General features: G+C 35.9%; 1 protein-coding gene across 8 annotated transcripts in view; it reads left to right on the forward strand.

Moving 5' to 3' along the window:
• Window positions 1-17902, forward strand: part of RFX7 (regulatory factor X7) — a 176677-nt gene that overhangs the window by 72195 nt on the left and 86580 nt on the right. For 6 of the 8 annotated variants that reach the window (XM_033190025.1, XM_033190026.1, XM_033190030.1 and 3 more), the window contains one exon: window positions 7939-7972. In XM_033190025.1, the coding sequence (XP_033045916.1) occupies window positions 7939-7972 (34 nt within the window). Of the gene's footprint in view, window positions 1-26; window positions 1127-5703; window positions 5808-7241; window positions 7260-7938; window positions 7973-17902 lie in introns of those variants that run through there. The other 2 variants (XM_033190028.1, XM_033190029.1) reach the window with 2 other exon arrangements.

Here is a 17902-nt window from a genome sequence, read left to right on the forward strand (position 1 = left end):
GAGAATCACTTGAACCCAGGAGGTGGAGGTTGCAGTGAGCTGAGATCTCGCCTCTGCCTTCCAGCCTGGGTGAGAGAGCAAGACTCCATCTCAAAAAAAAAAAAAAAAAAAAAATTATACCAGTACAGTTTTTTCATTTAAGGCTAACTTCCTTCCAGTTGCTACCTGCTTTTGATTACTCTGTTGACTTAACATTTGTTTCTGTATTTTGTCCAGAATGTATAATTGTTATGTATGGCAAGTTAATTTTAATATATGTTAAATCGTCATTATCTGAAGCAGAACACTGAAGCATTATTATTTGAAACAATTAAAACAAAGTATATTCAGGTAATAGTTTAGGAAATTATGAAACATCTGCTAAATGGAATTACAAAAAATACATGACATTACAAATTTGAAAACTATCAGAATATGATTTTGGCAAATTTAAATAATACTCTGGTTTGATTATAGCTGTGTTAAAAATTAGATACGTTCATGAATACATACTGGAGAGAATATGGGAAAAAAGAAAAGAGTTTATTGGTTGTAGTGGTAGAATTTGGGGAAAGTTTTCAAAAATATTCCATTAACACTGGTATAAACTATGATGTGTTTATTATACACACATATATGTATAGAAATGTGTGTATATTATACATATATACACATTTATGTATACAGTTTATATGTATACATATAGTTTATGTATACACCCATGTAGTAAAAGACTCCTGGACAGTATAGTTGAGCTCTTGTGGCAGGATTTTCACCCCACACTCCGGACATTAACTGTTGATAAGATATATACAGAAAGGTTATTTACATATATAAAAGCTTCAAGTCAAGAAAGATAAATTAAATTCATAGGTGCTAGTAACAAGGAGTCAGGGGAGCTGACTTAAGAAAGGTGGTAAGCAGGAACTAATTCCTAAATGGCCCATAGTGGTTTTCATGTCCTCATACAGACCTTAAATGCTGGGGATTGATGTCTTAATGTTCATAGGAAAGTCTAGGCCACATACTCTGTGCTCTCACAAGGTAGTTGGAACTGATCGACTAAAGCATAGAACCTGAAGAGAGATTTTTACCTATGAAATGGGACTAAAAAAGGGAGCCCACAGACAGACCCAGGAAGTTTCGGGTAAGCCTGCTGTTTGCCCAGGGCACGTAGAAGGGTAAAATATGAGATCCAGAGCCTTAAGCCTGTATTATAGATGAATGTGGAGTTTGATTAGATATTATAGTTTCATTTTGGTACAAGGACTCTAAATCAATAAATCAGTATACAAATACGTCTGGAACCATTAAACCCTTAGAAATTCAGCAGAGACAAATATGAAACTGCTTCTATAACCCACAGGATATAAGATTCCTCTGAAAAATAATCGTTGTGAAGACAAGTTCATGTTTAAAAATTTCAGATCACGAAAGAAAATAATGCCAATCCAGGTATGCAGGACTTCCCTGGAGAAAATATCCTTGCTTAAAATGAACTCATGATTAAATTAAAAAGAATAAATCACATGAGGAAAGGGAGACTGACCACAAATTTCTCATCAGTAGTAAAAACCAGAAAACAAAAAGAAAGATGGTTTGACAAAATTAATATATAACAGAGTAGAGCTTAAGACAAAATGGTATTACCGTAAAGGACACTAGATCTTGATAAAAGGAATATACTACCAGGAAAATGTAAAAATTATAGTCTTATTTATATGGAATATAGTCTTAGCAGTATAGTCTTAGAGTTAAGAATGCAAAAATTGACACTTCCAAAGAGAAATTAATAAATGTCCAATCGTAGTTGTCAGAAACTGGTAGATAAAATGGCAACAAAATATTTAAACAGCGTAATTAATACACTTGATTAAATATAGATCTGTATGGAAATCCCTCTAGCAGATAAATAGAGAATACAGATTTTTTTAAAGGATACATAGATTCTTAAAAAATATGACTGTGAGTTGGGTCCCAAAGGAAGTTTTCATCATGAAAACCATATTCCCTGGCTGAAGTGAAAAAATAATTCATTGGTGGTAGTAGATAGCTTAAAAATAAGATACATATATATTCATGGACATCAAATACTAAATTACAAAATATTTAAAATTAAATAACAAAATACTACATAGCAAAATTTGTAGGTTCCAGTTAACGGAAATTTTTTGGGAATAGAAAGATAAAGTCTTTCTTGTGTTTGCTTATTAAAAACAAAGAAGTAAGGGGAAAATGTGTTTTGTATTCAACTTTAACAGCATAAATACAAATAATGCCGAAGAAAAACAAAAAATAAATAAAAACTGATGAGATGTCAAAAAAGAGCTCAATCAAGAAAATTCAAAGCTAGTTTTTTAAAAAAAGATAATAGATAATAAGCCTCCTTGCCAGGTACTGTTCCTTGTGTTGGGAGGATAGTAGTAAGCAAATCATACCAACTTCTTTCTTTATAAAGCTAGTGGGGATGTTGGACAAACAGATAAATGCCAGTGGCAGTAATTATAATAAAAATAAAGCAATGTGTAAAGGACAAGAGAATGACAAGATACAGTCAGGGAAGGTTTCTAAGGAGATAACGTTTGAACCACTGAGCACAGAAAAGTAAGGGAGCAAGTAAGGCAGGTAGCACTTTTGAAGAGTGTTCCTTGGCAGAGAGAAAAGAAGAGCAAAAGCCTTAACTGTCATACTAGTAGGACTAAAAAAAAAAGGTGTCTTAAATGGATAGAGAACATTTACCAAAACACATGTTACCAGAATTATTCTTGATTACAGAAAGCTTAGAAATAAGTTCTTTAATGCAGAAACAAAACAAGGATATCTTCTGTTACTGCTATTCTTTATTATATTGGAGATTTCAGCCAAAGTAATTAGATAAGAAAAAGGAGGGGGAAAGAGACATAAAGATTGGAAAGGAAGAAAAATATTAATTATAAATGAAATGATTATCTGCAAGAGAATCTACATACTATTAGAACTGTCCGGGCACGATGGCTTACACCTGTAATCCCAGCACTTTGGTAGGCCAAGGCGGGTGGATCACCTGAGGTTGGGAATTCGAGAACAGCCTGACCAACATGGAGAAACCCGGTCTCTCCAAAAATAAAAATAAAAAATTAGTGGAGCGTGGTGGCACATACCTTTAATGCCAACTACCCAGGAGGCTGAGGCAGGACAATTGCTTGAACCCAGGAGGCGGAGGTTGTGGTGTGCCGCGATGGCGTACTGCATTCCAGCCTGGGCAACAAAAGCAAAACTCTGTCTCAAAAAAATAAAAAAATCTACATGCTATTAGAACTAATAAGAGTTCATGAAGGTTGCTGGAGATAAGGTCAACATAGAAAACCAATAGTTTGCCTGAACATCAACATACACATAAAATTCGCAATACCATCTGTAAGTTGCCTTGTACTCTTTCTAACAAAATATTTATTCAGAAAGGAAATGACATTTTAAGGACAGATTTTAAAAAATCCAAATTATCAGTCATCATCTCCCATTCAACCTATAACATTAATACAGTCCAGAAATAAAGTCCTATATAAAGTTTAGGAGGACTTTTGTGAAATTAGAAACCTGATTGAAAAATTCACCTGGAAAAACAAAGTCCAAGAATTGTCAAGACTGTTTTGGAAATTAACAAGGAGGATCATGCAATCAAATAACTAGACCTAAATTTTATAGCAGTAATAAATTCAAAGTGTGGTGTTGACTTAGGGATAGATGAGTGGATTAATAATAAAACAGAAAAGAAGGGCCAGAAAAAGATTGAAGCACATACCGAAATTAGTATAATAAAATAGTGAATGGGTTCCCAGATGGAAATACTATATACTGTATATTACACTATACCATACACAAGAATAAATTCCAATTAAAGATCAAAATGAGAAAAGCTAACTTCAAAACTTTTAGAATGAAATATAGACTGCTTTTAATCTTAGATAGGATTTCTTAAATAAGACATAAAAATAACTCATAAAGAAAAAATTGACTAGATCAAAAATGTTAACTTTAATAAAAGTTATTAACAAAGTTAAATATATATAATAGAATTAGTATCCAGAATATATAAAGCTTCTATAATGTAATAAATAGCTCCACTTAAAAATATGCAAAGGATAGGAACCAACAATTCATGGGGGAGAAAATCCCTATGTCTAGCAGGCAGGTTAAAAGGCACACAGCATTGCTAGTAATTGAGGAAAAGAAAATTTTTTTAAAAAATACAATTTCATGTCCATTGGAATAGTAACTTTTTAGTATATATGTATTACCTGTATCATGTATAAATGGCATATATATGCAAAGTAATAAGAAAATAAGAACTATCATATACTGCTAATGGAAGTATAAATGGATACAAGTGTTTGAGAGAGAAATTTGTTAATATAAAATAAAATAGAAAAAAATCATAAGCCCTAGAAAATTGACTTCGAGATTTATAGCTGAGAAATTCTTACAGGTATATACCAAGAGACATATACAAAGACACTTATGGCAGTACTGTTTGTAGAAAAACTGGAAGCTACATAATTACCTTTCAGTAGAGGAATAGATGAATAAATTTGATTATTCATTCAATGGGATAATTTTTAGTAGTTAAAATGAATGAACTTCATCTGAGTGTATCAACATGGATGGATCTCAAAAACAATGTTGAGTTTAAAAAATTGTACAGTGTAATGGAACTTACATAAACATTTAAAAGCTTCACAGAACAGTGTATGTTGCTTATAGATTTTTGTTTAATACAAGGAACAACTCGAAGTAACAACTGGAAAGTTTACACATTAGATTAATGATAGTTGCCTTTGAGAAGGTAGGGAGGGGTATAAGACTAGGCAGAAGAAAAGGGGAACTTAAACTTCATCTATATTGTTCTATTAAGTATAAAGTAAAAATAATCAAGGGGCTAAGTGATTCCAGGGCCCTCATCTACCAGAAGGGCTTTCATTTTTCTTTATAACTCTGTCCTTTAAAACAGCAGTCCCCAACCATTTTGGCACCAGGGACCAAATTCATAGAAGACAAAAAATTTTCCCACAGATCGAGGGGTGGGGGAGATGGTTTGGGGATGATTCAAACTCGTTACATTTATAGTACAGTGTATTTATGTTGTTATTACATTGTAATAATACAATGAAATAATTATACAACTCACCATAATGTAGAATCAGTGGGAGCCCACTTGTTTTTCTGCAGCTAGATAGTGGTCCCATCTGGGGTTGATGGGAGACAGTGACAGATCATCACGCATGAGATTCTCATGAGGTCCATGCAGCCTTGATCCCTCACATGTACAGTTCACAATAGGGTTCACAGGCTCCTATGAGAATCTAGTGTTGCCACTGATGTGAGAGGAGGCAGAGGTCAGGCAGTAATGCACTCGGCTGCTCACCTCCTACTGTGTGACCCTGTTCATAACAGGGATGAGAGTTGGGGAACCCCTGCTTTAAAAGGCTGTCATTTATGTTTTAGAGCTTTACCAAGCTCTAAGGTAGATAAAATCATCCTCCTTAGATAACCATCCTACTTAGATAATCCCATAGAGTAGTCAGTTACTGGTACAATGAAAATATATTGAGATCTGTATGTTATAAAATAAACATTTCATTTTCATACTAATTTATATAAAAACTCATTCTTAAGTGGTCCCAGTCTTTACAAGGACTTTTCTTCATCTGGGGGACTGAAATTTTTTTTCATTTATTCATTCAACAGATTTTATTGAACTCCTTACATGTATCAGATGATAACACAGCAATGAGCAAAACAGACAAAGCTTGCTATCATGAAGTTTACATTCTAGTCAAGGAAGATAGCTGGTAAACAAGTTAATAAAATTATAATATCACTGGTGATAAGTGCAATGATGAAAAATAAAGCAGGATGAGAGCTATAGAGAGTGATTGGGAGTATTTTATATGGGGAAGTCAGGGAAGAACTGTCTGTTGAAGATAACATGGAGCAAAGTAACAAAGAAAGTAAAGGGATAAGTTATATGGGAGAAAAGTCCTAGAGGCTGACAGAGCAAGCCAGTGCAGAGCCCGCTCCTGCCATGAAGCTGTCACGGAGGCTGCCTGGCTAGAGCTGAATGAATGAAGAATAGACTAGTATGAGATTAGACCAGAAAGACAGCAGAGGATTGAGTCATACTGGGTTTTTATGGTCATGGTAAAGACTTTGGAGCAAAGGACTAACATCATCTTCAAAAAGAATCACTCTGGCCACTTTGTTGGGAGTAGCCCACAGGGTGTGGTGGTTGGTGATAGGGCAAAGATAGAAGCAGAGAAACCAGTTAAAAGGTTGTTGTAACACCTTCGACAAGAAATAATGACTGTTTGTTTTGGTTTTTTTTTTTTGGAGACGGAGTCTCGCTCTGTTGCCCAGACTGGAGTTCAGTGGCACTATCTTGGCTCACTGCAAGCTCTGCCTCCCGGGTTCAAGCAATTCTCCTGCCTCAGCCTCCCAAGTAGCTGGGACTACAGGTGCATGCTGCCAGGCTCAGCTAATTGGTTTGTTTTTTTTTTTTTTTTAAAGTAGATACGGGGTTTTACCGTGTTGCCCAGGCTGTTCTCGAACTCCTTAGCCAAGGCAATCCGCCTGCCTCGGCCTCCCAAAGTGCTAGGATTACAGGCATGAGCCACCACGCCTGGCCAATGATGACTGTTTAGATCAAGGTGATGAGAGATGGTTGGATCGTGGATATATTACTTTTTTAGCAGCAATTCTTAATCTATAGATTACTTTCAGATCTCAGAGGAAACTGGGAGTTATTGAGAAGAGAGAAAAATAGCACAAGTTAGGTGCCAATGAATTATAAGCTTATACAAGTTATCCCAAAAGGAGATTTTAAAATCTCTAAAAATCTTTTGTAGGATTGTGGGAAGGGGAATTCAATCCCTCTTAACCTACGGTTATTCTTTACTTTTTTTGCTCTTTTTAGTCGTTCTGAACTTTGCAATTAAACTGAATCCAGTCATATTTTATTGTTTAGAAAATGAAATTTGAAATCTGGGTACATGTATAAAATTTTGTTATTGATTGTGTTAAATGAGATGTAAACACTAATTTTTTTTTTATATTATAGCTTAGCTGTATGGCTACATACAAAGGCAAATAACCAATTTTGGTTTACATTTATTTGGCTTTATAACTTTTTACAGAAGACAATTTGGTTTTAACATCTTTTACAGATTGAGTGTTAACTGTTCCTGAACACTTTGCACGATTTCTTTGCATTTTCACTTTCCTATGTGTTATAACAAAATCCAAAGGTTAGTTGTTTAAATTATTTTATACTGGCTTCATTTGTGTTATATATTAACAGTTCACTTATATTCAGTAGTTCGGTTAAATTGATGTACAGTGGCTTTATTGTATTGCTTATTTCTAAGTATTTTTCTGCCCTCCCAATTTATCACTATATTAGTTAATCTTTTATTATTGCTTTTATGTCTAGGGATTCTTGTTACTGGTGTGTGTGTGTGTGTGTGTGTTTGTGTGTGTGTTGACACAGAGAGGGGGGAACAGAATCTTTTATGTATCAAGCCTTACCAGTTACAGATTGTAGTCCATCATTATGACTTTTAAGTGCTAAGCAAATTATTGTCCAAAGTGGCAGGCAGACAGTAAAAATCGTAATTATTGTAAGCTCTGTGCCATACTTGTAAATACAGTAATAAATCTGCACTTATATACAATTAAAAATTTAATTGTTTATTCAAAACAAACTTAGGAAATATTTTGACCATGCTTTAAGATTAAATTTAGTAAAGTGAATGGGAAATAGATTTTTGTTTTGCTTTGTGAAAAACACAGTTTTAGGCTACAATCCCAGGAAGCTGTATTTATTTTTTTATAGTAAGAAAGACTAAATTACCATATCTTTTTGAGAATATTGCAGATAGTTAATAAACTTTTCATTTTACTAACCTAACTTTCTCTTTCTTTTAGCAAAACTGTACAATCTAAAGTGGACTGCATTTTGGTAAGTGAAATAACTAATCTTAAAAGTTCTTTTCCAATAAGGTTTTTACCATGATATAAAATATACAATTTTGTAGTAAATATTGACTTTAAATATAATCTAACTCCAGTGAATAAAATTTGATATTTTAATTACAGCCCGTTCAAGTGAATTGTTTATAAGCTACCTAGATACTTTCCTGTATCTCATCAATAATAAAATCACAATCTGAGGTTAATTACATGTTTTTGAATCTTAACTGGCTCTTACTGAAAGATTGCTTAAACAAACAATTAAACTGGATATTTATTTTTCTATTCTAATAACTCTAAGAATTTGTTTAGAGAAAAGTTTTTGAAGATGTTTAATGGGTTAGTTTTGTTGAGATAGCGTATTTTTCATGTTTTTATTGGCATCCTGTAGGAATTAAGCCATAATAATCGTTTAAGTTTACATTCTACTTATTAGAACTGTAAAAATTTGTTTTCAAAAACAGTTTTTAAGATGCTTAGTGGATTAGTTTTTGTTGGGTTGCCAGCTTTTAAGATTTGAAGCCACAATAATAGGTTAAATTTAGATTGTGTTAGTATAGTAGTAGTTTTTTAGGTCTTCTTTTAAACGTGTGAAGGAAGGAGCATTGCAGCTACTGGGACATCTGGAATACTGCTGATTTCTTTCATAAAATCTCTACTGAAAGGATACCCTCCTAGCCGGGCGAGATGGCGGGCGCCTGTAGTCCCAGCTACTCGGGAGGCTGAGGCAGGAGAATGGCGTAAACCCGGGAGGCGGAGCTTGCAGTGAGCGAGATTGCGCCACTGCACTCCAGCCTGGGCGACAGAGCGAGACTCCGTCTCAAAAAAAAAAAAAGAAAGGATACCCTCTAGGCTTTAGAATATACGAAGGCTCTGTACTGTTAGATTCCCCAAATTGTCAGTATAGTTAGTTCTCTTTCCCTACTTGTGAGTTAGGAAGTTCTCTTACCCAAGTTTGGGTCTTGCTTATAAGCTAACCTGACTATGTTGGTGGTGGTGGTGGTGATGGTGGTGGTGGTACAGTGGTCTGTTTCAGTGTCTGGTGCTGAAATAGTAAGATGTCTTATTAGCTTATATTATTATTAGCTTATTATCCTCTAGGTAGCTGAATACATAGGAATAGTTGATAGGAGAAGAGGAAATTTAATCAGTTCTCTTCACTTTTCTAACCTAATAGCTAGCTAAAAGAGGACTTTGTGGAAGTGTTTTTCTTTTTCCTTTCACTTACTCTTCTTTTTGGGGGTGTGTGTGTGTGTGGTGTGTGTGTGTGTGTGTGTGTGTGGTTTTTTGGTTTTTGAGAGTTGTTTTTTTTTTTCTCTTACAATAACCGTCTGAAGTAGGTAATCTTGTTACCTCTCTTTTACAAATGAAGACACCAATGCTCTGGCATTTCATTCAAAAAATTATTAAAATTATTGAACATCTCTGTCTGCCAGTTTTACTCACAAGGAATACAAAACAGAAAAGACATATTCCATGTCCTTAAGAAATTTAGTCTGTTATAGAGAGATATATTCAAGAGTACTCTTAAGACCTAGAAAAGTGGTGACTGGGGATGGAGGGGGTAACACATTGCCACCAACCCCTAGAGCATTTCCTCTGTCTTCCAACTCTTAGAGTCTTGTTTATGTGTCATTCTGTAATTATTTCATGATTACCATATACTAACCCTGTTCTTGGTACCATAGTACAGTGGTAAGCAAGACAGACACAGTTCTTGTCTATTTATGGCTACCCACTTTCTTTGCAATACTTGAGATAACTTTGGAGGATTACTCACTTTTTTCTCTTAATTAAGAAGAGGCAGAAGACTGGTATAAATTATAAAATATGACATTTATAAAATACTAAATAAGAACAAAACTCTTTTTAAAGTCTTTTAAAGGTTCAGAAGTGTTTATATTTTAGTGTAAGTTTTAGAATATATGTAAATTTTTACTCAGTAATTTAAAAATACTGTGTTAGGTCCTGGACATATAGTGATAAACAAGATACTAAGATCTCTCCTGTCATGATCCTTTTATTTTATTTTATTGGGTGAGGTAGACATTAAACAAGTGAGCAAATAATTAAGCATTACAATTCAGATAACGATAAATGATATTCCACAATTTTTAAAAGGGAAAGCGAGGCAAGCGATGGTGGGTAAGGTAACCTCAGATAGGGTGGCCAGGAAAAGCTTCTCTGAGGAGACGACATTTGAGTGCCAACCTGAGTAGTAAGAAGCCAGCCTTGAGTCATGATCTCCTGGTGACACACACGAGGTAGAAGGAACAGTAGGTACAAAAAATCTGAAGCTGGGAATGAGTTTGGGGTATTTCAAGAATGTAGAATCCCAGTGTGCTGGAACTTATGGAAGGAAGTAGAGAATGATAGAAAAGTTCAAGCAGGGAATAGTTCATGTATTACATATTTAGTCATGGCAAGTAGTATCCTACGAGCATGGAAAGCTGATTAGAGGATTTTATGCAGAAAATAGTGCAATCTAGTTTTGTTGTTTGTTTTTGTTTTTAATACCCAGGCTGTTGTTGGAACAGTGGATTGTGTGTAGGGTGTGGGGGGGGATATGAGTAGAAGGAGGAAAACAAGTTAGGCTATTGCAGAAGTCCAGTAGATAATTCAGGGCTCTTGCTCAGATGATAGTAATGGAAGATTTTTTTTTTTTTTAAAGTAGAGGGGTTTAAGGAATTTTTGGATATAAAATTAGTAGGTCTTACTTGCTGATAGATTTGATGTGGAGGGGAAACAGAGGAATCAAGAATGATCCCTTTCAGTCTAAAGCATTTCTTCTAGTATTTATTTTACCACAGGTTTGTGTGTAATGAATTTTCTTAGTCTGTGTTGATCTATGAATGTCTTTATTTTGCCTTCTGTTTTAAAAGATAGTTTTGCTGGAAATAGAATGTCTGGTTTACAGTTTTGTTTGCTTGTTTTTTCTTTGATTGTTTTGAATATGCTATTCCATTGCCTTTTGGACATCAGCCATTAATTATATTAATGTCTTCCTGTACTTAAGTATTCTTTTGTTGGTATTAAGATTTATCTTAGATTCATTCTGTCATTCATTCACTTCTCCTGTCTCTCTGACTTTTAACAGTTTGACTATGTATATAGTGGATCACTTTATGTTTGTCCTACTTGGGCTTTGTTGAGCTCACATAGATTAGTTAGATTTGGGATGTTTTCAGCCATTATCTTTCCATATACTTTTTCAGCCCCTTGATTCTCTCCTCCCCTTCTAAAATGCCCATTTCACATATGTTGAAATGATTGATATTACTATTCTCTTCTCTCTGAAGCTCTATTTACTTTTTTCTCTGATTACCTTTATCTGTGGTCTAGTTTTTCTATTAAGATTTTCTCTTGTCTGACCCACTGTCATTGTGTTTTTCTTTGTGTGTGTAAACACAGGCTGCCTCATCCTAGCAACACTACTATTCTAACCATGTGGGATAGGTCATGGTAGCAGCCATAAGCAAGAATAATAAAGACTATCTCAGTTACTACTACCTAAAGTTCAGTAGTCATTAATGACTAAACACTTCCCAATATGTTGTTTGCCTGTAGTTGGTTTCGAGAGCCTAGTTTCTGACCATTTTGTGTCATTTTATAGTTGTTTGTAGGGAGGATTGACCAACCTCTTTACTTCGTTTCCAGATATCTCAGTTTTCTCATAAAGATTTTATTATGTTTTCTTCTAGAAGTTTTATAGTCGTAGTGTTTTTCTTTTAGATGTTTGAACCATTTTGTGTTAAATTTGTGTTTGCTTTAAATTGAACTTCAAGTATTATTTTTTATAATATGGATGGATATCCAGTTGTCCAGCACTATTTATTGAAGTCTACCCCTCCCCAGTCACCTCCGATATCAAAAATCATTTTATGTGGGTCTTTTTCTAGACTCTTATTTTCCATTGATTGCTGTGTCTGCCTTTACGACATCACTACACTGTCTTGTTTACTGTGCTTTATAGAAAGTCTTGATATCAGATAATATGAATGGTTCATATTTTTTTGGCATTTCCATAACAATTCCAGAGTTACTTTGTCAATTTTTACTTTTAAAAAAAATTGTACTTGGATTTTTATTGGGATTACATCGAATTTATAGATCAATTTGGGGACAATTGATGTCTTATTAACAAATTTTAATTCATGAACTTGGTGTATCTCCATTTCAGTTGGTTCTTCTATAATATCTTTCAGTGTGTTTTGTTATTTTCTGTGTATAGGTTTTGTACACATTTTATTAAAACTAAAGTTTTTAAATGCTACTAAGTGTGGCATTTAAAAATTTCTGTTATCCATTGTTTTATTGCTAATAGTTATAGTTATCTAGTAACCTTCAAACTTGCTAAATTCACCTGTTAAATCTAGTAGCTTTTATATTAGCTTTTAAGATTTTCTGCCCACTCAATCATATTATCTACAAATAAAAATAATTTTAATTTCTTCTTAATTTATATGCCAACTTATTTTTCTCACCTTATTGTACTGCTAGGACCTCTGGGACATAGATGAATAGAAATGTGAGAGTGAATTTCCTTGCCTTGTTCCTGATCTTAAGGAAAAAAACAGTGATTCATTCACCATATAATACGAAGTTAATGTTAGCTTGTTCATGGACACTCTTCATCAGGTTAAACATGTTACTTTCTGTTTCTATTTTTCTAAGAGTTTTTTTTTTTTTTTTTTAATCATAGTTACATGCGGATTCTTTTTTTTGGACCGAGTCTGGCTCTGTCACCAGGCGGGAGTGCAGTGGTGCTATCTCAGCTCACTGCAACCTCCATCTCCCAGGTTCAAGCGATTCTCCTTCCTCAGCCTCCCAAGTAGCTGGGACTATAGGCGTGCGCCACCATGTCCAGCTAATTTTTGTATTTTTAGTAGAGATAGGGTTTCACCATGTTGGCCAGGATGGTCTTGATCTCTTGACCTCATGGTTCCCCCCTCCTTGGCCTCCCAAAGTGCTTTGAGATGAAATGACAGGCATGAGCAACCATGCCCAGCCACATGCAGATTTTTATCAAACAATTTTTCTATACTTACTAATAGTTTCTGTTTCTGTATTATCACATTTCCTATTATTTTCCACTGAACTATCTAATCTGCTATAAATCCCATCCAACAAATTTTCTCTTCTAGATCTTATATTTTTTCAGTTCTAGAAATTCAACTTTTTGTTTTTTTGAGGCAGAGTTTCACTTTTGTTGACCAGGCTGGAGTGCAGTGGCACGATCTTAGCTCACTGTAACCTCCGCCTCTTGAGTTCAAGTGATTCTCCTGCCTCAGCCTCCCAAGTAGCAGGGATGACAGGCACTCGCCACTATGGCCGGCTAATTTTTGTATTTTTAGTAGAGACGGGGTTTCACCATGTTGGCCAGGCTGGTCTTGGACTCATGACCTCAGGTGATCCGCCCACCTCAGCCTCCTAAAGTTGCTGGGATTACAGGTGTGAGCCTTCGCTCCTGGCCTGAAATTCCTTTTTTTTTTTTTTAAGTTCTTTTTTATATCCTCCATTTTATTTCTGTCTTAAATACCTGTCCTAAATTCCTTGACTGCTAATTGTAGTATCTCTATCATTTGTTTCTCTATCATTTTCTCTGTCATCTTATCATTTTGTTTCTGTCTTAAATACCTGTCTTAAATTCCTTGATTGCTAATTGTATTATCTCTATCATTTTTGTGGTCCCTTTTCTTTCTTTCTTTCTTTTTTTTTTTTTTTTTTGAGATGGAGTTTCACTCTTGTTGCCCAGGCTGCAATGCATTTCATGACCTCAGCTCACTGCAACCTCTGCCACCTGGGTTCAAGTGATTCTCCTGCCTCAGCCTCTGGAGTAGCCTCCAGAGTAGCTGAGATTACAGGTACTCACCACCACGCCTGGCTAATTTTTTGTAGTTTTAGTAGAGATGGGGTTTCACCATGTTGGCCAGGCTGCTCTTGAACTCCTGACCTCAGGTAATCCACCCGCCTGGGCTTCCCAAACTGTTGGGATTACAGGCATGAGCCACTGTGTCCTTCCTGTGGTCCATTTTATTTACTGATTTTCATTGCAATTATAGGTCATAATTTTCTGCTTCTTTGCATATCTAATAATTTTTAATTTAGTGCTGAACACTGATTTTTATGGTTTTTGAGCATTTGAGTTTTCTTCTCTTGCTTTAAAGTGTATTGAAGTTTGTTTCAGCAGAACTGGAACATGTGTCAGCCCCCTGTAGATCCCTGGTAGCTCTTTGCCCAGTCTTTTGGAGTTTTTATCTACATATATACAGTTTAGTTTTCAGCTATAGATTCCAAATTCCAAATCTACATAGAGATTTGTGTAAATTTTGAAGCTATTTATCTTTCTTCCATATGGTTCTTTGCCACCTCGAACACTAACCTCCTTCTCTTTAGCTCTGCAGTGCTGCCTCGCTTTGCTTAAGTTGCTCCTTTCTGCACCACAGTCGTCTTCAGATAGAATAGTCTCATTTGTTTTTTTCTCTCTCAGGTGTAACAGTCTGTGCTTTTTGTTGTCCACTTTCTGAAAACACTTGTTTCCTATATTTTGTTCACGTTCTGCGATGGTGGCGCTGAGAGAGTTGCTGCAGTATCAGGTACTCCACTGCGGCCACATGCAGCAGTCTATTAACAGCTGTTTTAAGGATTCAATAAAATATATAGGCCCCTTTACACCCTCTGTTTCTTTAGTGATTTATTTTCCACTATTCTCCACTAAACCTGTTTCAGACTTCTTTAGCTCAAGCTACTAAACTCACCTCTTCTTTTCTTGCTGCCAGTAAATGATCTTGCCTTCTACTTCTCTGAGAAAATAGGAAGTTGCCTTGTGGTACTCTACCAAATTAATACTATTTCTTGTCCCTAACTTAATACTTGCTCAATTCTATACCAGTTCTTGTCTTCCTTCCCTTATCTCTCAACAGAAGAGTTGTCCTTCTGCCTGTCTGAATGCTGATCTCTCTCTGCCTACCCTCTAGGTCCCATCCATTCCTATCTCAGAATTCATGTCATGATTCATTCTCTTTCTCGTACTTCTTTATTTTTTTATTTTCTGCTAGTCTATTCTCATGAATAAATGCTTAATTTTACCCCATCTTTAAAATAGAAATCCTTCCTGAAACCCACAACCTTTCTGTAGCTACCACTGTATCTTCTTCCTTTTGAAAGAAGAAAGTCAAAGTTTAGCCAAAGTGTTGATTGAACTTGGTCTCATGCCTCACCTTCCATGCAGTTTTGAACCCCAGTAACAAAAATCTTCTAATACCACTCCTCTGAAACCTTTTTTTTTTTTTTTTTTTGAGACAGAGTCTCGCTCTGTCACCCAGGCTGGAGTGCAGTGGCGGGATCTCAGCTCACTGCAAGCTCCACCTCCCGGGTTCACGCCATTCTCCTGCCTGGGCTTCTTGAGTAGCTGGGACTACAGGCGCCCACCACCTCGCCCAGCTAGTTTTTTGTATTTTTTAGTAGAGACAGGGTTTCACCATGTTAGCCAGGATGGTCTCGATCTCCTGACCTCGTGATCCGCCCGTCTCAGCCTCCCAAAGTGCTGGGATTACAGGCGTGAGCCACCGCGCCCCGCGTGAAACTTTTATAAAGGATACCGTGACCCCTTACTGCTGAATATCATAGGTGATATCAGTCCCAAATGATAGCCCTTTTTCAGTTCACTCTGTTGACCATTTCCATACACACACTACCGCCTCATCCTCCCAGTTTGGTACATTCCCATTTTTAAAATTCTTTAAGACGCCATACTATCCTGGTTTTCCTGTTACATTTTAGGCCTTTCCTTCTCACACCCTTCAAGGGCGTCTGTTGCTTTGTATTTTGTCTGTATTTGTCCAAAATAATCTCATCTACTTTGATGGTTTCAATTAATCTCATCATACCGATGACTCCTAATTATATGTCCCCATCCTAAGCTCTAGGCCCATATAATCCAACTGTATATCAGCTGATCAGTTTTACCTGAATGTCACATAGGTACTTCAAACTCAACTTTTCCAGAGCCAAACTCATATCATACTCCCAATTCTACTATCTGTATTTGTCTCCTATTGCTGCTGTAACAAATTAACATATGTTTAGAGGCTGCATAAAATAACACAAATTGATTATTTTAGAGTTCTGTGGGCCAGCAATCTGACATGGGTCTCACGGGGATAAAACTAAGTTGTTAGCAGTGCCATGGGTTTTTTGTTTTGTTTTATTTTTTTCTGGAGACCCTAGGGAAGAATATGTTTCCTTGCCTTTTTTAGCTTCTAGTAGCTGCATCTTCAAAGCCGTTAATGACTGCTTGAGCCTTTTTACATTGCATCACTCTGACAGGGCTCTTTATTGTAGTCAAATCTCTTTCAGCCTCACTCTTATCAGGATACCTGAATATACCATTGATCCTACTCAGAGAAGCCAAGATAATCTCCCCATCCTAAGGTCCTTAACTTGGTCCTATGCCATGCAAATTTCCAGGGGTTCAAAGATAGGACATGAACATTTCTGGGGTCATTATTCTATCTATCATACTGTCTTAGTGAATGGTACTCGTCTAACCTAAAAATCTAGAAGTCAGTCTTGACTCTTCCTCAGCCTACTTTACAACTAGTCAGTCACCAGATCCTATCAGTTCTGACTCCTTGGTTGCTCTGTTTTTGTGTATTCTTACTGCTACTGAATTAATCCAGATCATAATTATTTGAGATACTGCAACTCTTTTTCTGCTTCTAGTCTGTCCACATTCGTTCTCCACACTATCATCACAGTCGTCTTTATAAAGTTCTGTTTATTTCACACCTTTGCTTAAAACCTTTCATTGGCTCCCCATTGCTCTGCCTTATGGCATAGAAGATTCTTCATACTAAGACCTCACCTTTTTTGTCTAACCTCATCTTTCTCCACTCTCCTCACAGCCTATCAGCAAGCTGTGGAGTAGAAGAGAATATTTACTCCCTCAATCTGTAAGAGCATTATCCATGGAACTTTCTTTGGTGGTAGAAATGTTTTATATTATATATGCAGTATTCAATATGGTAATCAGTAGCCATGTGTGGCTACTGAATACTTGAAATGTGGTTAGTGTGACTGAGGAATTGAACTTTTGTTTAATTTTAATGAATTTGGAGTTAAATAGCCACATGTGGCTAGTGGTAATGATTTGGAAACACAGATCTCGAACAGTGGTTCTCAACCAGAGGCAATATTTGCCCTCTGCCCCCCTAGGGGACATTTGACAATATATGGAGACATTTTGGGTTTTCACACTTGGTGAGTTCTACCGGTATCAGATGGGTAGAGGCCAAGGATGCTGTTTCAGCATCCTCCAAAACAGGATGTCCCCCACCCCCAAAACAGACTTATCAGCTCAAAATGTCAGAGTGTTGAGGGTTGAGAAACTCTAATCTTGACTGTTCCTTCTTTTTTTGTAATACGTACTTATATGTTAGGATTCATCTTAGATATCAACCCCTCTGGAAAGCCTTCTATGATTTCTCAGGTCTGAATTTTATATTTTCTGTTCTATGATATCCTGTGCTTACCCTTATTTGTGTGATACAGTAACCTTTATGGTAGTTATAATTGGCATTTTTATTTGGTCTTGGCTTCTTGAGTATAGGAACATATGCATTGGAATATACCCAGAGGCACATGAACGTGATCAATATTTGTTGAATGTACGAATGAGTATAAACTAATGAATCAATCATTAAACATATTGCAGTTTAAAATAGGAGTGTTGCCACCTTAAAATTATACCTTTTAGAGAAAATACACTTATAAAATATTTGGAAATAGTTTTGGGAGTCACTCCTGGTTTGCCAGTAAGTAAAGATAACTCGTTCCTTTAGAAGGGAAGAACTTTTTTTTTCTGTTTCTGTCATTCTTCCCTTTGCTCCTGCTCTACTCAGTTTAGTATGCCCCTTCC

The sequence above is a fragment of the Trachypithecus francoisi genome, unplaced genomic scaffold (assembly GCF_009764315.1).
Source record: "Trachypithecus francoisi isolate TF-2019V2 unplaced genomic scaffold, Tfra_2.0 Lachesis_group3, whole genome shotgun sequence".
Classification (NCBI taxonomy): Eukaryota; Metazoa; Chordata; class Mammalia; order Primates; family Cercopithecidae; genus Trachypithecus; species Trachypithecus francoisi.